Source organism: Phyllostomus hastatus, unplaced genomic scaffold (assembly GCF_019186645.2).
Source record: "Phyllostomus hastatus isolate PE091 unplaced genomic scaffold, TTU_PhHast_1.1 phas_contig_5, whole genome shotgun sequence".
In the NCBI taxonomy this organism is placed as follows: Eukaryota; Metazoa; Chordata; class Mammalia; order Chiroptera; family Phyllostomidae; genus Phyllostomus; species Phyllostomus hastatus.
Window position 1 is genome coordinate 272,116 of NW_025333897.1, and position 24,839 is coordinate 296,954.

Consider the following 24,839-nt stretch of genomic DNA (forward strand, 5'->3'; position numbering starts at 1 on the left):
GGGAGACGGGGAGCTGGGCACCCATCTCTCCGCTTTTGATCTTTCTGTTCGTGTCTTGCTGTCCCTACAGCTCCTCACAAAGTCCTGTCCTTTCAGCCTCCTCATGTCTCTCCCACCTGCCCCTTCTCCCATCCCAGGGTCCGCCCCATCCTTTCCTGCTGGCCCCTTTCCCTGGCCTCCTCCCTGGCCTCCATGCCTCCACTCTTTCCCCCTCCAAACTGTATTCCATCCAGAGGGATGTCTCTGAAATTCACATCTGACCCTGTCCCTTCCCTGCTTGACCTTAGCTCTTTTTTAAAAACTATCTATCTATCATCTATCTAAAGAGAGACAGGAAGGGAGGGAGAGAAATGTCGATGTGCAGGAGCTACACTAATCCAATCAGTTGCCTCTCGAGTGTCCCCAGTTGGGGACTTGGCCCAAAGCCCAGACATGTTCCCCGACCAGGAATTGAACTTGTGACTCCTTGGTTTGCAGGCCGGCTCTCAGTACACTGAGCCACACCAGCCAGGGCTTGACCTTGGCCTTTTATCGCCCTCGGGGTGAGCTCCCAGCTTTCTAGCCTGGCACTCAGGGACTCGTCACCAGCAGCTTCCCTGAGCTGTCTCACTTGTGTCCCATTTCAGTGATGGCCTTAGCATCTACCCTGCCACCCAAACCTGACCCTCAGGGTCTTCTGGGATCCCTCACCCGACAGTAAGTTACCTAGTCCCGTAGAGGACTCAGCTTCACAAATCTCTCTTCCTCCTGACCCTGCCTTCCTCCCCACAACCTCGCCCTGGTCCTGCCCTGCTCTCTGGCCTGGGAGCCCTGCTCTGGCCCCCTCCCCTGTCTCCCAGCCTCCACCCACCCTTCATTTAACCTGCTCCCAGCAAGATGAATGTTTCTCAATCCCAAATCACCCTTCCCCTCCTTTGCCCCAAACTTTCCAAGATAAAACCTCAGACAGACAGCCTGCCTCACATCCCCTCATGTCCACTTGACCCTCTCCTCCCTGTCCCAAGGCTTCTTTCCCTCTCCAGCAAGCCTGCAGATAAGGGGTGGGGGACTGCTGTGTATTCACCCGTGTGACTGTGTCTCCTATCTGTCTCTTCTCCCTGGGCTCTGGGCTCTGGGCTCTGGGAAGGCAGGGACTGGGTCTATCTTGGTCACCATTGCCTTCCCACTACCTTGTAAAAGGCCTGCCATACTTTTTATTGTGGCATTTGTGTGTGGGGGGTTGCAAATGTGTGTAAAGCTCCACCCCCTTGTTTGAGTGTCTTAGGAAGGCCCACCTATCCAGGGCTCATGGACCTGGCTCTGAGCATGGCCAGCGTGATCTGTGTTTGTTCACTCAAGAACAAAGGGCTAACAGTCCTGTTGCCCTTTGCCCCCACCTGCTGCACATGCCTCTGCCCGGTCTGGACGTCCCCTGTCCATTGCGTCACGGCCTGGCCTTTCCCTGTCTAATCTAGGTCCCATTATTTACTCCCAACACTCTTGTCTTCAGCAGCACGCGCGGTTTGTCACGACACAGTAGTCGTCCCTTATCTGCAATTTCACTGTCTGTGTTTCCATGGTCAACTGCCACCCAAAAATATTAAATGAAAAATTCCAGAAATAAACAATTGATACGTTTTAAATTGCACGCTCTTCTGAGTAGAGTGATGAAATCTCATGCGGTCACTGGGGCGTGAATCATCCCTCATCTGGCTTGTCCAGGCCTGCGCGCACTCCCCACCCGTCAGTCACTTAATAGCCTGGGGTATCAGCTCCATTATTGGGAAAAAGGAAGACAGAGAGGGAGAGATCGGAGAGAGACAGACTAGTCACATAACTTTCATTACAGTGTATGTAATGATTGCTCTATCTCATTATTAATTGTTCATCTCTTATTGTGCCTAATTTATAAATTAAACTATCATAGATGTGGATGAGGGGGCACCCATAAAAAACAAAATTATCTTCTGGAGGGTGGGCCTCTTGTAGTACAGGCTTCCCCCACTGGGTGAGTGTTCTAGGAATCCGTCTGTGCCAGTGCACCAGCTGGCGTTGTTGTGAGAGGCTGCATTTGGCTTCGGTAAAATTTTTTTTGAAGACTCTTTCAACTCATTGGATGAATTATGAGCACATCTGCCTATGTTGCACTTGATGTTTAGCAGTTTTGGACCAAAAATGGCATGACCCTCATGACTCACCCTCCCTTACTCACCTGACCTCTCCCTGAGTGACTTTTTTTTTGTTTCCCCAGATAAAAAAATTCCTCATAGGGAAATGTTTTTCAGATGTGGAAGAGGTGAAACAAAAATGGCAGGGGTGCCAAAAGGCCTCAAGATTGATGGGTTCAAATGGTCTTTTGAGCAGTGGAAAAAACCATCTTGACAGGGGCACTGCATCAAATGGAGAATACTTTGAAGGTGACTGAAGTTTAAACATGTAAGAATAAATACACAATTTTTAATAAATACATCCTGGGATTTTGGGGGTCCCCCTGGTTTGTAGAGGAAAAATTACAGTATATATAGGGTTCAGTACTACTGACAGTTTCAGGCACTGACTGAGGGTCTTGGAGCGTATCCGCTGTGGATAAGGGGGGACTGCTGTAGATTCACCAGTGTGACTGTGTCTCATATCTGTCTCTTCTCCCTGGGCTCTGGGCTCTGGGAGGGCAGGGACTGGGTCTGTCTTGGTCACCATTGCCTTCCCACTGCCTTATAAAAGCCCTGCCTTAAACAGCCAATGCACTATTGTGGCATTGGAGGGGGTGGTGCAAATATGTGTAAAGGTCTATCCCCTTGTTTGAGTGTGTTGGGGGGCTCGTGGACCTGGCCCTGAGCATGGCCAGCATAATCTATGTTTGTTCACTCAAGAACTATTTGCTGAGCACTCACAATGTGCTTGCAATTTACTTTCTAATGCATTTAAAAAATGAGATGGACAGGTAGATGGAAATGTTCCCTGCACCAGGGGTTGGGGATTCCACAGTGAGCAAGACAAGGCTCTGGCCCCATGGGGCCCCTATCTCAAGGGGAAGAGAGACAACCCCCAGATAAGTACTTACCAGGATGCAACAAGGGCAGTGAAGAAAAATAAAGCGGGGGAGGGGAGAGCAAAGGGTGGGAGTGCCGTTTTAGTGAGGTCAGGGAAGGCCTCCCTGAGGTTATGATCCAGATCTGAGGTAACTTAGCAAGTGAGTCATGTAAGGAAGGTCTTTCCAGGCACAGGGGGCTGACGGGGCAAGGTCAGACCCATGTGGCTGGAATGAATGGAGGTCAGAGAGAAGGTAAGGTCAGGGAGGACCTTGGTCCGGAGAGAACTTCGGCTCCCAGGCCAGCACTCAGTCCACGGAGCCACACCAGCCAGGGCAGGCTTTCCTTCTTTATGGTTGAATAGTGTTCCATTTTATATATAGACAGTTGACCCTCAAACAACACAGTCTGAACTGTGAGGGCTCACTTATACGCTGACATTTTCTTTCAATAAATACGGTAAAGGTACTTTCTCTTCCTCATGATTCCCTTCATAACATTTTTTCCTCTAATTTATTTTAAGAATAGAGTATATAGTATGTGTCCCATGCAAAATACATGTTAATCAAGTGTTAATGTTATCAGTGAGGTTTCCGATCAACTGTAGGCTATTAGCAGCCAAGTTTTTGGGGAGTCAGTAGTTGTAGGAGGATTTCCACCTGTGTGGGCAGAGGTCGGTGCACTAGAAACCCCTGTGCTGTCTAAGGGTCAACCGTGTGTCATCTTTTCTTTACCCATGCACCTGCTGAGGACACTTAAGTCGCTTCCGTGTCTTGGCTATTGTGCACACAGCTGCCGTGAACAGGGGTGCAGATATCTCTGTGAGGTACTGATTTCTTTCCCTTTAGGCAGATGTCCAAAAGTGAGATTGCTGGGTCATATCGTAATTCTATATTTAATTTTTTTGAAGAATTCCACACTGTTTTTTTGTAGTGGCCGTACCCATGCATATCCCCACCGAGAGGGCACCAGGCCTCCCCACTGGGTGGCTCTGAGCAGGGACAGATCTGAGGTGATTTGATTTTACAGGGCGAGTAGGTGAAACGTTGACTGGAAACTTTCTATCAGAGAGGTCAGAACCTGGACGCCCTGTGTGGGACCATTGTTTATTGTGTAGTGATGCTCCAAGAATGGGCACCTCCAGGTGAGGAGCTCTTGCCAGGATGAACCTGAATCTGACCTAATTCCCAGTTTATAGGGCATCCCTGGGAGTGGAAGGATATCTCAAGTGGCACCACAAAGATGCCATCAGCCAAATCCAAGATATGAAAAACTGTGCAGGGCAAAGGACCCAGTTTCTTCAAGAAATAAGTGGCACACTAAAGGTTAGGGAGTGGTTGAAGATTTAAAGACCTAAGATGCCCTGGCTGGTGTGGCTCAGTGGATGGAGTGCCAGCCTGTGAACCAAAAGGTCACCGGTTTGATTCTCAGTCAGGACACAGGCCTGGATTTCAGGCCAGCTCTCCAGTTGGGGGCGTGCGAGAGGCAATTGATGGGTATGTCTCTGGCACATTGATGTTTCTTTTCCTCTCTCCCTTCCCCTCTCTCCAAATAACATCTTTTAAAAAAGGCCTAAAATGGTTTAAATGAAGGCACTGTGCGGTGAGGCCTTGTCTGAACAAACCCCATTATAAATCACATATGTGAGACTGTCAGGGAGTTGTGACCACCAACACTGCAAAAATGCTCGCTGTGGTAGGTGTGAAAATGGGCATTGGGGCTGCAACTTTGTAAAAAGCAAATTTCAAAAGGGGAGTTGTTGTTTTAAGAAGTTAAGAGTCTTCTGTTGTGGGTGATGAAAATTTGGGGTATAGATACACTGTGAACGTATTTGGTGCCACTGAACTGTACACTTAAGGTTAAAATTATAAATGTCGGTATGCATATTTTAGCATGCACATACAAACTGAAGACTACACTAATTCTAATTCTTTAATTTGGGGCCCAATTATCCTTTATTGTTTAATCCATTCTGAGTCTGTATTTTCTTTTGCTCATGACTGAAATCATCCTGACACCTGTTGCCTTTCACACCGATGCAGCGCAAGGCCCACCCTTCCCTAGAGAAATGAGTTTGCTGGCATTGCCGATCCCATGTTTCCCTGAGCGTGAGTTTTAAGTACCAAGGAAGGAAAATCATTTAAAAGAAGAAAACCTTAAACATCAGTCATTCCTTTTCACATCACACTGTTGACATGAGAAATGTCCAAACCTGTAGAGAGAGAATTTTTATGAGTTTATTTGAGCCAACTGACAGCAATTGCCAGGCAACAAAATCTCAACAGATTGAGAAAAGCTCCAGAGAATGGTAGTTTTGCAGCCTATTTTATGCCTTAGAATCTTAGGAGGAGGAGGAGATGTAGGGAGGGACACATGAAATCCATTGGTGGTAGGTTTAGGGGGTGGGAGAAAGCAAGTCAAGGATGGCTGGTCAGGGTGGTGGGGGAAGGGTGGGGGGGAATCTCTGGGACTGGGTGAGACATGAGACGAGACGCACACGTCTTTCTCAGAGTAGTTAACATTTACAGCGCATAGAGATGGTATGCCGGAGAATAAGATAACAACCGGGACTCCGTGGTTTCTGCCTCGGTGGCTTGGGTGTGCCCTGAGGGTCTGGCGAAGCAGATCACTCTGATATTTCACAGGTATGTTATCTCAGATGCAGAAAGAGAATAATAGACAGGCTCACTTATGGTAAAGACTGACCTTTGTCAATAAGACTATGGGCCAGGACCTGCCACGACCTGCTGTTTTTTAAAAAATATACAATCTTCATCATATTGTTTCTATTACCATTTAGTTAGTCCCCTTATCCCCCTCTCTCCCCAGCAATCACCACACTGTTGTCCATGTCCATGAGTCCTTTTTCCTTTTTACTCAGTCCCTCCACCTGCTACCCCCTCCCCAACTACCTGTCATCTGCTATCTATGAATCTGTCTCTATTTTGCTTGTTAGTTCAGTTTGTTAGATTCCACATATGAGTGAAATACCACATATGGTATTTGTCTTCCTCTGACTGGCTTATTTCAGTTAGCATAATGTTCTCCAGGCCCATCCATATTGTTGCAAAGAGTAAAATTTTCTTCTTTTTTATGGCCAAGTAGAATTCCATTGTGTAAATGTCCCATAGTTGTTTATCCACTCCTCTATTTATGGGCACTTGGGCTGCTTCCATATCTTGGTGATTGTGAATAATGCTGCAATGAACAGAGGGGTGCTTATGTTCTTTCAAATTAGTGTTTTGGGTTCTTCGGATATATTCCCAGAAGTGGGATCACTGGGTCAAAAGGCAGATTCATTTTTAATTTTATGGAGATACGTTCATACTGCTTTTCACAGTGGCTGCACCAGTCTGCATTCGCACCAACAAAGCATAAGGGTTCCCCTTTCTCCACATCCTCATCATCACTTTTTTGTTGATTTATTGATTATAGCCATTCTGACAGGTGTGAGGTGCTATCTCATTATGGTTTTTATTTACATCTCTCTGATGATTAGTGACATTGAGCATCTTTTCATATGTCTATTGGTCATCTGTATGTCATCTTAGGAAAAGTGTCTATTCAGGTCCTTTGTCTATTTTTTAAATGGGTTGTTTGTTTTTTGGTGTTGAGTTTTAAAAATACTTTATAAATTTTGGATGTTAACCCCTTACAGGTGTATTGGTGAATATGTTCTCCCATTCTGTGGGTTATTTTTTTTGTTGGTTTCCTTTGCTGTGCAAAAACTTTTTAATTTGATGAAGTCCCATTTGTTTATTTTTTCTTTTGTTTTCCTTGCCTGGGGAGATATATTTGATAAAAAATTTCTTCGAGCAATGTCCAAGATTTTGCTGCCCATGTTTTCTTCTAGGATTTTTATAGTTTTGGGTCTAACATTTAAGTCTTTGGTCCATTTTGAATTTATTCTTGTGTGTGGTGTAAGAAGGTGGTCTAATTTCATTTTTCTGCTAGTATCTGTCCAATTTTCCCAACACTGTTTATTGAATAAACTATATTTAGCCCATTGTATGTGCTTGTTCCGTCTGTCAAATATTAATTGACTATAATGGTGCGGGTTTATTTCTGGGCTCTCTGTTCTGTTCCATTGATCTATGCATCTGTTTTTATGCCAGTACCAGGTTGTTTTGATTACTATGGCCTTGTAGTATAGTTTGATATTAGGTAGCAGGATTCCTCTAACTTTGTTCTTCTTTTTCAGGATTGCTGTTGCTATTCAGGCCTTTTGTGGTTGCATATAACTTTTTAAAACATTTGTTCTATGTTGCGCGTGGGTCACCGGCCAGCAGTGACCACGGAACGCTGTGGATGGCTCGACGATAAACACGCGAGAAAAAACAACACATGCACAGAGACAAACTAGTTTCTGTGGGGAAGTAGGGACGAAATGGCCACCCCCCCTAGTGGGGAGCGCGCTGATTTACCGTCCATACCTGCTTTTATTAGGCTCATTTTGCATAATAATTCGGGTAAAGTACAGTACTCATTAGGGGAAGTAAGGAACTATAGAAAACAAAGAACTCTGCTGGTCTATTGAGTTGGGGGTCAAAGAGCTGTAAGACTGAGGAACAAACTAACTTCCTCCTTGGACCCTTCTCATTCAACTGAGAGCATTCTAAACAAAGAAGGTTTCACAGTAATTTACATGTTCTTTCTTAGGCCTGATCACTCCGGGAAATCCGCACTTCTCAGTACCGAGCTGTACTACCCTGTCATTGTTTCAGGCTTAGGTGGAGCAAGGGAACTAGGTAACCAAGAGATAAGGAGATTTTTTCCCAGACGCTGAGAACTCAGGCTATGTCAAAGCTGAGGAGCGAGGGTCCATCACCCCCCTTTTGCTGCAGCCCCCCCCCCAAGTCCTTCTTTTGGGGGCCTCCCAAAGTGATCATGCCTGGCTTAGGTCGTTCCCCCGTGGGGAATCTTACCCGTCTTTGGCTAACCGACCAAGCTTTTTGGGGGTTCAGTTATGAATAAAGCAGCAGAAGCAGCATTCCTGCCAGGAAGACAAGCTTTTGTCTCCTTGCTGGCTTACAATTCCAAGGGCGTTCCCTTAGCCTTAGCTAGGCGGGGATTTCAGCCTCTGATACCAGTCAGGGCGGTTCCCAACAGTTCTAGCTCTGTGAAATAAACATGATGCACTTTTAGTTAGGAATTTTTATGTGCAGGCCATCCTATGTGGTTACTTTCTGTCTGCATGGGTAAGGCCTGTCATGTGGGCCTCCCCTGAGATTGTCAGGTTTAGTGTGTGGCCCCTTTTGTGTCCCTAACACTGACATATATGAAAAAAAAATAGTAATGGTAAGTCCAAGAACTTAGATTGTATTTTGTTACTTTTAAGTCTCAGATTTTTTCACATTTACTTTTTGAAATATTTTAAAAAAGATTTTATTTATTTATTTTTAGACAGAGGAGAAGGGAGGGAGAAAGAGAGGGAAAGAAACATCAATGTGAGGTTGCCTCTTGTGTGGCCCCCACCAGGCATCTGGCCGCAACCCAGGCATGTGTCCTAACTGGGAATCGAACCGGCAACCCCTTGGATTGCAGACCGGCGCTCAATCCACTGAGGTATACCAGCTGGGGCTATTTCTTGAAAATTTTAAGTTTTTCATGTGCTATATTGGTTTCACAGGCCCCAAATGGGAACCGAACCTGCAGCCTAGGCATGTGCCCTGACTGGGAATGGAACTGGCGAACTTTCTCTTTGCAAGATGCACAATCAACTGAGCCACACGTTCAGGGCTCAACAGTTCTTTATCTTCGTCATGGACAGTCTCTCCCTGGGACACAGTGGCTCATGTACCATCTCGATTACTTGCACATCCTCTGGAGCACAAAGGTTGAATTTCTTGTTAGCCTCCTGGAGTCACGTAGGTCTTGTGTTCCAGTTCCTGGAACAATAGCTTCCCAGGTGCATTAATCACGTCAGTCTCTCAACTATAATTAAAGCTGAAATCTTTAATTCTTGAGTTCCCTTACTATTAACACCATGGGAAATTAAAGAAAAAAGTTCAATGATACATGCATTTCTGAAGCATTCAGGGGCAGATAAATGGACGTCTGCAAGTTTCTTTGAAACTCCTGGAAAAGTGAGCTGGGTAGACAGGTGGACAGAAATGCACCAAAGCAAACCGAACCCATGGGCACATGGGGGTTCCCAAACAATTCCCTCACTTTGCTGCACATTTGAAAATTATCATTAAACATGGGAGGAGGGATTCTGTTCACTCTTAGAAATGCATATTCAGTTATTTTCTGGGGTTTGCTTTAGAATAATTGTAAAAGAGTGATAGGTAAAATAGAACTAGCAGAAAAGGGAATAGATGAAATAAAAATAGCAGGAAGTTAATGGTTACCAAATGAGGCTGGTGATTGAACTAGTGTATTTTTGAGTTTGAAAATTTTCTTACTAGATAATTAACAAGCAAAACGATGCTTCTGGTTTCTTTTCTGAGAGAAGGCAGGAGGAAAAGGGTGAGAGAGGCAGGAGTAGGGTTAGGATTTGTGTTTCAGCATCTGCTTTCGGATTGGGAGAGTTCGGGTGTCACTTTCTGGCTTTCTCTGGCTGAGGGCCCCCCTCCAGGTCAGCAGTTCAGCAGTTACCTTCTCCCTGCCACCCCGCCCCCTCCCAGCCTCACCGGAAGTGAGTGCAGGACAGGCCCCTCCCCCTACATCTGGTACTGATGTCAACAGCTAGGGTGGGTGGGGGCCATGTTTTTCAGCTCCCGCCCAGCCTCCAGGGAGGGGTGGGCCCCCCATCCTCACTCCTTACTCACAATGTCGGACACTGTCACACACACATCAGGCACTGCCACGGGAACAAACTTTTATTGCAAAATAGGGACCTTCGAGCCACAAGGCTGTAAGACCTGGCCTCTTCCCTGACACAGGGAGTTGGAATCTGGCCCCTGCTTGGTCGTCTAGCCCTTTCCCTTAAGTCAATTGAGACAGCGGGTCACCGTCTGTGTTAAGGGGGCAGGGGAGGCTTTCAATGTGGTTGCGTAGGCTGCAGTGTGTACGGCGGGTGTTCCTCTGTCTGAGGATCCTTGTGTGTCCTAGTTTACTTGGTTCCCAGGCCTGTGTTTACAACTGCACAATGGGGGTGTACCCATATTTGGGAGAATTTTGGGATCAGGATGCTTGGAGAGGGGTGTCCTTGAAAGCTGAAGGTGCTGAGGAGGCTGGGCTTGAACTCTGAGTGGAAGGTATTCAGGAGCCAGGACGAGGTCATGTGTGAGCTGACTGTGTTGTTCAGTGCTTGGGGGAATGTGACTGGTGATGGTCATGTGCCTGGACAGTGGTGTGGTCCCTTGAGGGTTGAGGACAGTCTCTCTGTGAGGTGACATGACCCAGGAAGTTGTGTGCTCTTTACACCAGGCTCCCAGAGACAATGGCACTGGTAAGTTCGAGAGTGACGAGGGTGTGTGGCCCATGAACATGGTGGTTGTTGCAGTGGCAGCTGAACTCCCACAGGTGGGTTGTGAGTCCAGGGCAGTTACGTTGTGCGAAAGTTGCTGGGTTATCTGGGCGTGTGATTCTATGCAGACTAAACTATAGAAAGCTTGTGTGGCTAAGTTGCCTCGTGGCCGTGTATGGGTGTGTGGTTGTGTGCTTCAACAGCTGTGTGACCAGTGAGTGTGGCCCTGTGGACAAGTAGGCCGAACATCTGTGTGACTGACCCTAGAAAACAACTACAGGTGTGTGAATGTGGTTTCCTGTGGTGCAGACTTGTGGCTGCGAATGCAGACCTGTCCATGCCCATGGTCAAGGCCACTACCTCCCGACGCCCCTCCTTCATTTGGTCTACACAATGGGGTGGGGTGGAGGTCAGTAGGGCCGAACTTGCAGCTGGAAGGGTGGGGGGATGTTGAAAAGGCCACTGACAGATGGCTGGAGGCTCAGGGCATTGGGTGGGCTCGGGCTCTCCAGGGAGAAGGCCTGCAGGATGGTGGTGACGAGGAGGAACAGCTCCGTTCGAGCCAGGCCTTCCCCGAGGCAGACACGCTTACCTGGAGGGAAGAGGATCACAGGGCTGGGCCAGTCCTCCTCACACCGCACTGCACCATGGCCAGCGGGTGGGCAGGGACGGGCCCAGCAGTTACCTAAGGAGAAGGGCAGGAATGCCTCTTGCTTCTTGAACCTTCCGTCTGCATCCAGAAATCGGCCTGGGTTAAACTCCTCAGGCTGCTCAAAGACGCTGGGGTCATGCAGGACAGAGCCCAGGAGGGGGAAGACCTCAGTGCCCTGAGGGAAATCATAACAGAATCACAAATATGCTTCGCTGCCCAGGTTCCCCAGGGCAGAGCACGAGGGTCTGTAATAGCATCAACATGTACAAGCTACGTACGGGCCAAGCAGTGTATTACGCATTTTGTGTGTACTACCTCATGTGTACTTGGCACACATCTTCCACTTACTCAAATACATGCGTAAACTCACTCAATAGTTTAATAAGCCTAGGAAATGGCTACTAATATGGTCCTCATTTTAAAGATGGGAAAACTGAGGCTCAGAGACCTTAAGAAACTTGCCCAAGGCAACATTTAACATGGCAGAGGCTGTTATTTTTTACATTTTGTTTTTAAAATTTGAGGTATGCTGTGACTCAGCTGTGGCTGTCCTAAGTCACCTGGTGGCCCAGAGTGCAGCTTTTTGCTGCTCAGGTCATCAGGTGGTGAAGGCAAGGGTGGGCGGGCAAGGGCTGTCCACAAAGACTCCGCCTGCCCAGGTGCAGGGAGGGCAGCAGCCCCTTCAGTTGAGATCAGAGTCATCGTGTTCCCAGCACTGTGGTGGAGGGTGAAGGAAGGTGGGGAGGGAGGAGAGGGAGAGGAAACTCCATTGCTAGGGACTCTGGCTAACAGGTTCTGAGTTGGGGAGGTGAGAGGACTCCAGAAAAGTCAGGGTCATGTTATTGCCATTAAAGTAAGAGAAGGGCAGATAGCAGTGGTTAGGCTGGGTGAATGTGGCAAGTCTAACCTATGGGAGCCTCAGTTTTCTCATCTGTAAAGTGGGTGTGTTAGTGGTATGGGATTACTCTGAAGACTAAACAGCACAGAGCAGGCTGTCAGTCATTGGTGCCTGTTATTACTGTTGCTACTATCAGTAGCGGCTGTCATGCACAATCACTGCGTTGGCAAGTGTCCCTGCTGTCGCCTTGTGCCCAGGGTCCCCATCCCCAGTGCTGATTGCCTCATGGATTCCTTACAATCCTGATAGATACCATTATCTTTCCCAGTTTAGAAGACAGGTAGATGGAGGCTCAGAGTGGGAAGTGATTTGCCAAAGGTCCCAGCTAGAAGACAATTCTAACTGCCAGGGGTTTGCTTTTATGCTCAGTGAAGCTCAAGGAGGGAGCCACTTGTGAGAAGGTGCTCTGGGTTTCTGGGGAGACATCGCCCCCTGGTGGTACTGGCTCTGAGTTGCTCTCCAATCAAGGGGAGGGTGATGAGGCGGGAAGAGAAAGTGTGTGTATGTGTGTGTAGGAAAGGAGGAAGTGAAGGGACTACGTGTTTGCAGCAGGTGTTGAGGGTGAAGGCCTCTGCTAGCCCTCAGTTCTCAAATTGACATATGGGGAAGCTGAGGCTCAGAATCAAACGGTAAGAGAAATGCAGAGAGAGAGGGGGGAGGGGAGAGAGAGAGATGCGAGAAGAGGGCAGGTGATGCAGGATGAGAGAAACCAAAATCCACAAGAAGTCTTAGAGACACAGATAGCAACAGACTCAGGCCCAGGCAGAGGCACTGTTGGGCAAGGCTACACTGCGGACCCACCTGGGTCAGGGTGTACCCTCGGAAGCAGGTGGTCTTCGTGAGAGCGCGGGGTATCCCCATGGGCACCAGTGCCAGCAGCCGCTGTGCCTCATGCAGAACCGCGTCTGTGTACGGGAGGCGGGCTCGGTCCCCCAGGCCTGGCGCCCGGCCAGCCCCTAGCTCTCTTGCCAGCTCCTCCCGCACGCGCTCTGTCTCCAAGAAGAGGAGGATTAGAGGTCAGAGGGGAGGTGGGGACCTCTTCTTGGAAGCCCCCTTGTCTTGAGCAGCTGTGGTTAGGGGTGAGGCTAGCGGCGAGGGAGAGCCCCCCAGCCCTTGCTGAGCTCGGGTGCCTCATATCCTGTGTGCCAGGCATTACACCTTCCCTCTCTTAACTCCCTCAGCAATCCTGTGAGATAGGTACCAGTGACTATGGCATTTCCCAAATGGGGAAACTGAGGTCCAGAGAGCTGAGGTCACAGATGACCCCATTCCACCAAGGCCACCAGACCCCAAGTCCCATATGCCAGGTCACTCACACCGCTGGCTCGATGTGAGACGCTGGAGTTCCTTGGGGTTTATTACCAGCCCTGCACTGTCCCACACCATCTCAGCCTCAGTTCCTGCCCACTTTGTTTTTCATCTCTATCCTGACCTTCCTGGATGCCTCCTCACCTGGTGGCTCCTGGCATGTCACACTCAAAGTGTCCCAAACTGGCCTCAGTGTCTCCCCTGAAACAGCCTCTCATTCCTTCTGTTCCCATTTCGGGGGAGCCCCATGGCCCCCCAGCCCCCTGTGCAGAGCCCTGGGCCTGTCCCCAGATGCCTCCCTCCCCATCATTCCCTACCACCTACTTATTTGGCTGCTTATTTTTTCTCCACAGCTTGACCCAGCCCTGTCCTCTCCCACCCACGCCCCTACCCAACCTTCCCTCCTTGGGCAACTTGTCACCCCTTACAATCTACCCCTTCATGGCAGCCCAAAGAATTTTTCTAAAATGCTAGTTTGACCCCACCCTCCCTTGCCTAACATCCTACCACGGTTCTCCATTGCACAGGGTGAGTGACAAGGCCCCGAGGCATCTTGTGTCTCATTTCTCACTCTGCCTCATGTGGCCGCCAGCAGTCCCCCCACCTCTTGCTCCTCAGACACCCTAGACGCCATGCTCATGGTCACCACCAGGCTCTGGTTCAGATGGTCCATTCCCCTGAAATTCTTCCTCTCCAGCCCTCGCTTCTGTTTTCAGGGCCTGGCTGGTGGAAAAGGCTCCTACCTTGGACCTGAGGGTATTTCAGCAGGAGCAGGAGGGTGTAGCGGACCGTGGCGCTGACGGTTACTGTCCCGGCAAACAGCAGATAAATGACAGTCATCAGCAAATTCTTGTCAGTGAATTCTGTGTTTGGATCTTGTTCCTCCTGGGAGAAACCGGGCAGAGGGACTCAGAGGACACAGTGTGCAGGGAGCAGCGGCCCGGCCCAGCCTCGGTTGCGGCCCGGCAAGTTCAAGCTTGTCAAGGAGTTTAAATAAATGTTTGGGAAAGTCAGAAAGTGGACTCTTGATATTATTCTCTCTGGCTGAAATATTTTTAAAAATGAAAGAGAATGGCCACCACAAACAAACAAAATGACAAGTGTTGGTGAGGATGTGGGGAAATTGCAGCCACCGCCACTATTGATGAGGATGCAAAATGGTGCAGCTGCTCTGGGAAACAGTGGGGCAACTCCTTCAAGAGTTGAAGTAGAATTCCCGTGTGATCCAGCAATACTATTTCTGGGCTTATTTCCAAAAGGATTGAAAGCGGGGTCTCAAAGAGGTATTTGTACACTCATATTCATAGAGGCGTCAGACACAACAGCTGAAAGGTGGAAGCAACCCAAGTGCCCATCAATGAACAAACAGACACATGAAATATGGGCTATCCATACGATGGAATATGATTCTTCACGTGCTAGAATACACATGAACCTTGAGGACGTTATGCTAAATGAAATAAGCTAGTTAAAAAGGACAAATACTGTACTGGTCGCCCTTTACGAGGTACCTAGAGGTGGCAAATTCATGAAGACAAGAAGTGGAAGGTGCTGGCCCGGGGCTGGGGAGGGGGCTGGGGACTTGTTCGGAGAGTGTAGAGTTTCCGCTTTGCCAGTTGGAAAGGGCACCGAGGATTGCTTGCACAACAATGTAAACACACTTAACACTACTGAACTGTGCACTCAGAAATGGTTAAGATGGTAAGTTTTATGTTATTATGTGTAGTTTACTACAGCTAATTTTTTAAATTAAAAAAATAAAAGAGAAAAGACATGGGGCCACGACAGTAAGAAAAAATCCCCTCTCTCCATGAACAAGATGGCTGCATTTATTCAAAGGATGTCTCCCTGAATATCTCCCATAATTCCAAAGTTCCTGCAATCCAAAACTCATTATTTCCACAGGAGTCACCTTAATTCTCATTTTCTCATATACTAAATTGTTCTTACATAATCAATAAAGTAGGCTTTATCAGTATAATTTGCTATTGCTAGGTTTCCTAAGGAAATGACTGTAAATCACAGAAATATCCCATGTAGGTGGGGGAGCAGGGGGTGGGGTGAAGCTGTGGTGGTGTTGCCTGTGGCAGGTCACTGGGCATGGGGTTGAAGCTGCAGCGAGGAGAGAGAGGAGGAGAGAGATGCAAGAGGCTCAGACATGGGCGAGGTGGGAGTGCGGAGAGGCAGAGAGAACAATGCACCAGGAAGAAGAGACAAACACATGTATGCACAGACACAAATGCATGGAGATGTGGGGAGAGAGAGAGGGAGAAAAAGAGAGAGGAAGAGGAATGGCTTGGCAGATTCCCAGCCACATCTGGGGAGCAGGCAGCCAGGCCACCAGCCCCATTCGGGAGCCCCCTCAACCCCAGCCTTCCCCTACCTTTGCCATCTTCAGCAGAAATGCATCCATAACATCGCCTGCAGGGCCTGAGGTGTCCAGATTCCCCCGGTGCCGCTGCACCTGGTCAATGGCGAAGGCAGCCAAGGTGCCCACATGGTGGAGGAGCTGGGTGTGGGGGCCTGGAAGGGGCTGCAGGAGCCAGGAGAACATCTCGTAGGCCTGTGGGGAGAAGGGCAGCTGTTCCCACTGGGGTTCTGGGCCTGCACCAGGGTGAAGGGGCAGGTGGATGGGGTGGTCTGGGGGTCACTTGGAACAGGTAGGCAGGAATCTTTGGGGAAGGTGGCTGGAGAGGGGTCACATCTGCTTACCTGGCCCCATGGAGAGCTGATCCCCAGGAGGATGCCGCCAGCTGCCTGGACCACAGCCTTGAACTCCTCATCCTCATAGGGGAAACGAAGGCCCAAGGTGAGGGAGCAAACGACATTGGAGGTGGCCTGGGCCAGCAGCAGGGAGGGGTCAAATGTCTGTCCTGGTGCGGATGGGGCAAGAAGTGTTGGGACAGAGTCAGAGAGGACTGACTTCGTGGGGGCCAGATGCAGCCACAAAGAGACAGGGCCAGAGAGAGAGACACACACACACAGAAATAGACAAGGAAGAGAGAAAGAGATAGACAGGGAGACAGACAAACAGACAAGGAAAGAGACACAGACAAACTTACAGGAGAGAAAAGCAGCAGAGAGAGAAAAAAGAAGCAGAAAGTGATGTAACAATACCAGGGACACAGAGACCCTCAGGGAGACACCAGGACAGAGACAGAGACAGAGGTGAAGGAGGAGCTAGAGGTGGAGGCGAACAGAGCCCCCAGCCTAGGCATTGTGGGAGGGTCCTCCCACCCTCACGGAGACCCCAGGGACCCTGCCCTGCTGACCTTCTGTTCTCTGGAATGCCTCCACCAGACATTGGGCCTCCGCCTGGATCAGCTCCTCGCCTTGTCGCTTCCCCATGCCCAGGTCCCGCAGAGCAAGCATGGTGAATTTCCTCAGCTGCCTCCACCGCTCCCCATTGGAAAAGAAAACCCCTGCACAGAAGGTGAAGTTCAAGGAGAAACTGGCTCCTCTCCCCATTCCCTGGGACCACCCCCTTCCTCCCAGCGAGGTGTCCTGAGAAGGCTCTTCAGGGCCTGTCCTGAGTCTACATCTGCCTAGCCCAGGGATGAGGACTCAGAAGGTGCTTAATAGATACCTAATCTTGGGTCTGAGAGTGACATTCTCCTGAGAAGGTCAGCTAAGTGGGATTATGCAGGCTCCTTCTGTTCTGTGATTAACGAGGGTAAGGGAAGATTCCTTTCTCCTTCCTGCCTTCCTTTCTTCCATTCATCTTTTCATTCTTCTTTTTTACCCACTTACACTTTAATCCTTCCTTTTCCCCCATTCCTTCCAACCATCTCAACATTAATGGAGCACTATTTGGTCCTAGCTACGCACCCACCCCATCATTTATGAAAGTCCATCCATCCATTCATCCATCCATCCATCCATCCATCCAATTTATGGAGAACTATTTGGATCCCTTGCCCCAAGTTGTTTGGAGGTTGAACAGCGAGGGAGGAGGATGGAGCTGCAGAACTCTCCTCCTTTATGTGAGACTTGCTCTGGACAGACCCTTCCCTGCTCTGAGCTCAGTATTTCCACCCGTGGAATGTTTCCTGGATGCCTCCCACTGAATGTCCCCTGCCCACCTACCCCTCTACTGTGTCCCCAACGGGCCTCAGCAGCTCCCCTCCTCTCTATTCTCAGCCCACAATCCCCCACCCCCTGTTCCACGACCTGGATTCCTCTCCTAACCACTCCCAATTCCAACCCTAACATCCCAGCCCTGGTCCAACCCCATCCCTTCCCTGGGCTCCCACACAGAAACCTGAGGGATCCTTCTAACTCTGTACCCTTTCCCTGTTTAAAATCTATATTTCACCCCCAAAACCCAAAGCCCAAACACTCTGGTGTGACTCAGGCCCTGCATAACTAGGCTCTGCCAAATTCTTCAGCTTTATTAGTCAGCCCACTACAGTCCCACTGGCTTCTCTCACTTCTTCAAAGGTGTCAGGATCCCGCATGTCTAGGCCCGTTCCCCTGTTGTTCTCTCCACCCGGATTGCTCACCTCTCCATCCTCCCTGAACTAATCTCATTCATCCTTCACTTCTCAACTCAAATGTCATCTCTGAGAAGCCTTCCTAGATTCCTCCCATTCTCCCCCAGCACTGTAAAGGTTCTGTGTCCTGCTCTCAAGGCTGTACCTCTCACTTTAGAATTCCATTCTGTCCCCTCATTGTCTTATTGCAAACCTACCGCTCCCACAGTAAGACGGGACACCACACTTGTCTCAGTCACCTGTGTCCCCAGCACCCAGTGCAGGGCCAGGTATAATGAAAGCTTGCCAGTTTAATGAATGAATGCCTCTTTTCATCTCCATGATTTTGTACTTGCTGTCTCCCTGGAACACCCTTCCCACTCATCCTGTGAGTCTCAGCTCAAACACCCCGCCTTTCAGGGAGACTTTCTGGATGTCCCCCAGCAAATGAGCAGGGTCAGGAACCTCCTCTTATTCCTGGCTTCCCCAACCCTGGCCCTGAGCCCTCTGCCAGGGATGCCCACCACTTCCCCATTCCTGACCTCTCTGTACTGTCACTGTCTGGTGACAAGTCTGTTTCCCCACTGGCCAAGGCACTGTGGGGGAGCTGCATGGGGCTGTTTAGTCACTGCTGTGTGGGACTCTGGCTTTCAGTCTTAGCACAGGCAATGGTGCATTTCTATGTGTTGTGTTTCCATATCAGTGCCTTGAAAGCTCACCCCTTCCTCCCAGCCCTGGGGGTTTCTGCTGGACCAGCCATAACATTACTGCACCTGGTGACTACTGAGCACGTGCTTTGTGCAAGGCCCAGCCCTCATTTGATCCTCACTACAACCCAATGTGCAGGCACTGTTATCACCCCATTTTGTGGATGAAGAAACAGGCATGAAGCCAGCATGAAGGTCACACACCAGTAAGTGGAAGCAGGCTCTGGGTGAAGGGGTGGCAGCCTCCACCTCCACCCATGACTCACCATGGCCGTCAAAGGTCCGGTCCAGCGTCGCCAACATCCCCCGCCCACTGAACTCCTCAGCCTGACCTCCCAGGGCCTCCTGCACAGCCTGGTGCCCAACCAGGACCACCACACGCCGCCTGGGTCCCAGGTGCACGGTGAACACCGGTCCATACTTCTTACTCAGCTGCGGGCAGGGAGGGAGAAGGGGGTGATGCCTCTTCCAGTCTGGATGTCTCCTTCATGGTCCCTGTCACTGGAAGAGCCACCTACCAGGAACCATCCCCAGGTTCCCAGACTCCCTCCCCAGCACTCTCTAGTCCCCATCCTCTTACCTTCTGCAGACCCCGAACTTCTGACCTCAGGACAACCCAGAGTCTATCCCTGCCCTCCCAGTTCTGACCCGAGCCAACAAAAGTGGGCAACCTCAGCTTTGGTCTCCCTTAATTCCTCAACTCCCCCACTCCCAAACTAGCCACCTTTTCAATCACTGCTAAGCTCTCAAATTCTGGAGCACATACTGCGGAGCACCTGCCAGCCCTCCCCAAGACCCCCACCCGTCGCCATGTCCTGGAAATGCCCCAGGCTCTTGCCCATGGGGAACCTCTGGTCTCTTCACACTTCCTCATCCCACAAAAGTTGGGGCTGCTTCCCCTTCTCTGGCGCAGGAGTTCCCAGCTCCACCTACTCCCTCCCAGCCTCCCCGAGATTCTCTGCAGACAGATTCCTAGAACCCTCCGGCCTCTGCCTCCACTCCCTCCGCCCCAGGGACACCTCCCTTTTCTTCTTTGCCGGTCCTCTGGGGAGCTCACCTGTGTCTCCCCGGTTACCTCTCCTTCGAGACAAGCCCATAACCACCACACCCGCCGCTTCTCTCCTGCTTGACGACTCCCTTCTCTCTCAGCTTTCCTCCCCCGCCCTCGCCACCTTCCCAGGATTCTGAGGGCTCCTCTGCCCTGGGACCCCTGCCACTGGATCCTGCTTCTCGGCTCTCGCCCCACTCCAGGATTCCGTGGGGGAGCAGTCTCTGCTCCTCCTAGTCCTGCCCCCAACCCGTCCTCTTTCCCCAGCGCCCCCCACTCCAGACCCAGTCCTAGACCCCTGCTCCCGCCCCACCCCAGAACATCCATAGCCCATTTGCGCTGGGACCCCGAGCTTGCCTCCTCCTTAGGGTGCCCGTTTCTCTCCCCGCAGTCCCCTTCCTCTCTCCTGGACCTGGACCCCTGCACCTGGACCTCTAGCACGGGCGTTCCCACAGCTCCTTACCCGCAAGAGCCCCGAGTACAGCTCCCCGGGCCAGAGCTGCAGGAGGTTCCCCAGCAGCGGCAGCGGCGCGGGCCCAGGGGGCAGGTGGCTTCCGGTCCGGGTCCGGGACAGCGCCAGCGGCAGCACTAGCAGCAGCAGCAGCAGCAGCAGCAGCGCCCAGCTGCTTGTCGCCTCCATCGCGGCAGGTTGGTCCGTCCCCTGCTCCGAGGCGCTCCACCCGGCTGGGACAGTCGGGGCAGCTCCCTTCCTAACGAAATCAGGTGGAGAGAGGCAGGGCAGACAGGCCCTCGCCCTGCCTACAGGAAGGATTCTCTCCCCGCCGCCCGATTTCTTTCTTCTAGACCCTCGCCGCCGCCTGGTGTTGGGGACACTCGCTCCAATGGTTTTCTCTCCAGTCACCCAGGTTCGGGGCCTCTAGCACGGGCGTCCCCACAGCTCCTTGGGCCCGAAGTAGGGCGTGGGCAAACTGAAGGAACCTGGAAGCCGGAGACTTGGGCAGCCTTCAGGAGGCCACACCCCGAGCTTGGCGGTGACCCGCGCGGCCCTCCCCAGCTCCCCCCTCCCCCCTCTTCGCAATCCGGGCGCACGTTCACCTGTGCGTGCCTGCGTGGTGTCTTTGAGCCAATTTCCTCTCGCATCTGACATCTTCGCTACGAACTAGGAGGAGAAATTGACCTTCAAAAATAAAGGATCTGAGTTTCAGAAAGGTAAGTCGGTTGGTCCTGGACCACACAGCTAACTAGCGACAGAGCTGGGATTTAAACTCAGGCCGGTCGGAATGACTGGTTGAATCATTCACTTTCGCAGCAGCGCCCATATTGGTCAGGGACATCCTGTCTGAGGCCAGGCTACCTGGGTTCACAGCCTGGCTTCTCTGTGCCTCTGTCAACTCTTGTAGAACAGGGGTTGATTTCAGGATTGTATAGATACGGGAGAGTGCACAGTTTAAAACAGGGCCAGGTGGGTATAGAACGAGTGTTAAATAAATGTTAGTTACCATTTTTTTCAACTAATTGTTATTGAGGTCTAACTACAGACAAGACTTTGTTCTAGACCTGAGGATGCAGCCATGAGTAACAGTGGCGTGGTCCCTGCTCACTCCCTGAACTCTTATCCACATGCAAATAAAGTAATAAGTTAAGATAATGTCAGGTAGTGCAAAGTTAAGATAATGTCAGGTAGTGCAAAGACCTGCCAGGGGGATGGGCTTGTGGAAGAAGACAGACAGCGTCCCAGTCCATGCTGTTTGGTTCAAAGCCGCCTGCCCAGCGTCTAGAGCAGTGCTCCGCACACAGGAGGTGCTCAGTGAATATCTGTTGCATCAAAGACTGAATGTGGGAGACAAGGTCAGTGAGGGCAGCAGGGACATCTTGCAGGGCTCTGGAAAATACTTCGCATTTTATTACTAGTGTGAACTGAAGCAGATTGTCAACATAAGTAATGTCCAGCCCTGGCTGTTGTGGCTGAGCGGATTGAGTGCTGGACTGTGAACCAAAGGGTTGCCAGTTTGATTCCCAGTCAGGGCACATGCCTGGGTTGTGGGCCAGGTCCCCAGTAGGGGGCGAGCATGAGACAACCACACACTGATGTTTCTCTCCATCCCTCCCTCCCTTCCCTCCTCTCTAAAATGTAAATAAATGAAATCTAAAAAAAAAGAGAAATGTCCAAACCTGTAAGAATTTTTATGAGTTTATCTGAGCCAAACTGACAATTGCTAGGAAACAAAATCTCAAGGGATTGAGAAAATGCTCTGAAAAATGGTAGTTTTATTATTTATTTTATACATGAAAATCAAAGGGTAAGACATAAGGAGTGTTAGGGTGGTCGGCTGTAAAAGAATTCACAAAGAGAAGAAAATACAAAGTAAAGTTTATTTTACTTCCCCAAGAGAGAAAAAGGGTTATGTGCAGAGATGTGCACCAGCATTGAGGTTGGAGGCATTGAGCTTTTATTGGATTATAAGAGGATGGGGGAGGTTGCTGTTGTGTGGCCGCTGGGCTGTTGGGGGCATTGCGATACAGGAGGTTTTGGGTGGTTTTGTATAAACTGCAGTTTGCTCCAATGTTGTCTTTTGCCTGTGGCTGTGGGGAGTCAGGGGTGGGGGTGGGCAGTTAACCACATCTGTTCTTGCTCTCAAGTAATTTTCAGTCCTGGGGACAGAAGCTCAGAAGAGTATATAATGACAGTCATATTTAACAAGGTCATAGGCCTGCTCTGCAGATGATGCTGCAACAGCAAATGGCACTGGCTTTGTTCTTTCATTCCCCTCCCTTTCAAAATGGATTTATTTTTTTTTAAGATTTTTATTTATTTATTTTTAGAGAGGGAAGGGAGGGAGAAAGAGAGAGAGAGAAACATTAATGTGCGGTTGCTGGGGGTCATGGCCTGCAACCCAGGCATGTACCCTGACTGGGGATTGAACCTGCGACACTTTGGTTCACAGCCCGTGCTCAATCCACTGAGCTACACCAGCCAGGGCTGGATTTTTTCTTAATTCTGGTTCTGAGGAGTAGGGATGAAGATCTCTTCTTCTATAACTACTTCAGGTGGGTGAGGGTGTAGAGCTGTCCCTGCCTGTGGGTCTGGGTGTGGGTCATTAATGAGAAGAGGATGGAACTGTGAAACTGGAAAACAAACAAAGAAACAAACAAACAAACAAACCCCAGCGTTCCTGCTGCTTGTCGCATACCGAACCCAACCATCAGAGACAGGGATTGAATCTCTACAGGCTCTTTATTCAGACGGCTGGTGATCTGAGAAGACGGTGGGTTCATACCCTAACAGACTGTCTTACATTTCCTTCCAAGCCAGCCTTTTTATAACAGAGAACAAAGTGTAGTTAAGGGGTTTGGAATTCAGGGAAAAGTTAATTGGATTAAAAACCCTGCAGTATTCTTGCCCTGTGCAGTGGTCTTTAGCTGTGTCCTGGGCAGCGGTCCTCTCATCCTGGAGCACACTGGCACAGGTACCACCTTGAGTTGCTTTCAGTCCTCCTGAGGCACAAAGGTGGAACTTCTTATGGTCTCCTGGAGTCAGGATGAGTCATACCTTCAGCTCCTGGAACAACAGCTTTTACATGCATTAATTACTAAGCTTATTAGCTATTACTTAAACTAAAATTCTCCAACTCTTGAGTCCCTTATCAATTGGATAGCCAGAAAAGCAAGAACTGTGGCCAGAGGCTGTTTGTGGAGGGAATCTGCAGAACCTGGACACTGTGGTAAATGAAGGATATGAAGGAATGAAGGACATTTGAAGAAACATGGTCCAAAAATAAGAATAAAGAAAAAGCTTTGGCTGGTGTGACTCAGTGGATTGTGTGCTGGCTCACAAACCAAAGGGTCACCAGTCTGATTCCCAGTCAGGGCACATGCCTGGGTTGTGGGCCAGATCCCCAGTGGGGGCCACGTGAGAGGCAACCACACATTGATGTTTCTCTCTCTCTCTTTCTCCTTTCCTTCCCCTCTCTAAAAAAAAATGATTAAAGAGCCCTGGCAGGCGTAGCTCAGTGGATTGAGCTCGGGCTGCCAAACAAAGCATCACAAGTTCGATTCCCAGTCAGGGCACATACTTGGGTTGCGGGCCACGGCCCCCAGCAACTGCACATTGATGTTTCTCTCTCTCTCTCTTTCTTCCTCCCTTTCCTCTCTAAAAATAAATAAATAAAATCTTTAAAAAAAAGAATAAATGAAAATGCTGCTGTCCTAGGAAGGTAGATAGCCAGGAAAATCAGGACTAGATATTGGCTTTAAAATTCCAAAAAGGGAGAGGCAGAGTAAGTAAATTCTGTATGGCTGACACTGTATCAGTAGTTACTCAATAATTTTTAAAAGATTTTATTTATTTATTTTTAGAGAGGGAAGGGAGGGAGAAAGAGAGAGAGAGAGAAACATCAATGTGTGGGTGCTGGGGGCTGTGGCCTGCAACCCAGGCGTGTGCCCTGACTGGGAATTGAACCTGCGATGCTTTGGTTTGCAGCCCGCGCTCAATCCATTGAGCTATGCCAGCCAGGGCCAGTTCTCAATAATTTTAAGTGAAAGGATGAAAGAAAAAAATATTAACTTGGGAGAAAGCTAGAAAAATTAGGATTCAATTCAGTTTGTGAGTGACAATTGGACATTGTGATTTTCACTGAAACACAATTTCTCTCCTGTCAGCATAAGAGACTTTCAAACCTGTAGAGAATTTTTGGTGAGTTTATTTGAGCCAAACTGATGAGAATTGCCTGGAAGCAATATCTCAATGGATTGAGAAATGCTCTGGAGAATGGCAGTTTAGTACCTTATTTTATACATTAGAATCAACCATAAGGGGTTACATGAAGTTCATTGGTCATAGACTAGGGAGGCAGGGGAAAGCAAAGTGGTTGGGGAGGAGGCTGGTGGGGGACCTCTGGGATTGCATAAAAGGTAAAATGATAGACACATAGGTGGGTTCTTTAGATAGGTGGGTAAGGAATAGTTAACAGTCAACAGTTAACATGATAACAATAACAATGAGGGACTTTGTGGTCTCAGCTTGTGCCCAAGAAGTTTGGGAAGAAGAGAAGTTACCTTGACATCACAAAGGTATGTTGTAGATGTAAAGAGACACTAGACAGGCTTAGTTAAGATAAAGGTTGACCTTTGTCGGATGAAAGTATTGGCCTAGGACATGACTACCTGCCATGGACTGTTTTTAGTTAATAGGTTTTCATTTTAGACCATCCTTTGTGGCTACTTTAGGTCTCTGAGTTTGTAAGGCTGCATCACAGACGTCTCTTGAGCTTGTCAGGTTAATATGTGGCCCCTTTTCTTCCACACCCCCTAAATCACCCTCATTTTATCAAAGAGACTGCATTAAGTCTGGTTTCAATTTGGCCTGATTATT

The 24,839-nt window shown here is 49.5% G+C and overlaps 1 protein-coding gene across 1 annotated transcript; it reads right to left on the minus strand.

Annotated features, from left to right (window-relative positions):
- Positions 1-9,817: 9,817 nt before the first annotated feature.
- LOC123823831 (cytochrome P450 2S1) lies at positions 9,818-20,460 on the minus strand. Its single transcript, XM_045846859.1, is given in 10 exon segments — positions 9,818-10,840; positions 10,842-11,014; positions 11,108-11,249; positions 12,774-12,961; positions 14,024-14,165; positions 15,664-15,843; positions 15,993-16,153; positions 16,553-16,702; positions 18,726-18,891; positions 19,971-20,460. Coding segments are annotated over 10 exon segments (1,623 nt in total). The 5' UTR covers positions 20,148-20,460; the 3' UTR covers positions 9,818-10,696.
- Between the last annotated feature and the right edge of the window lie 4,379 nt (positions 20,461-24,839).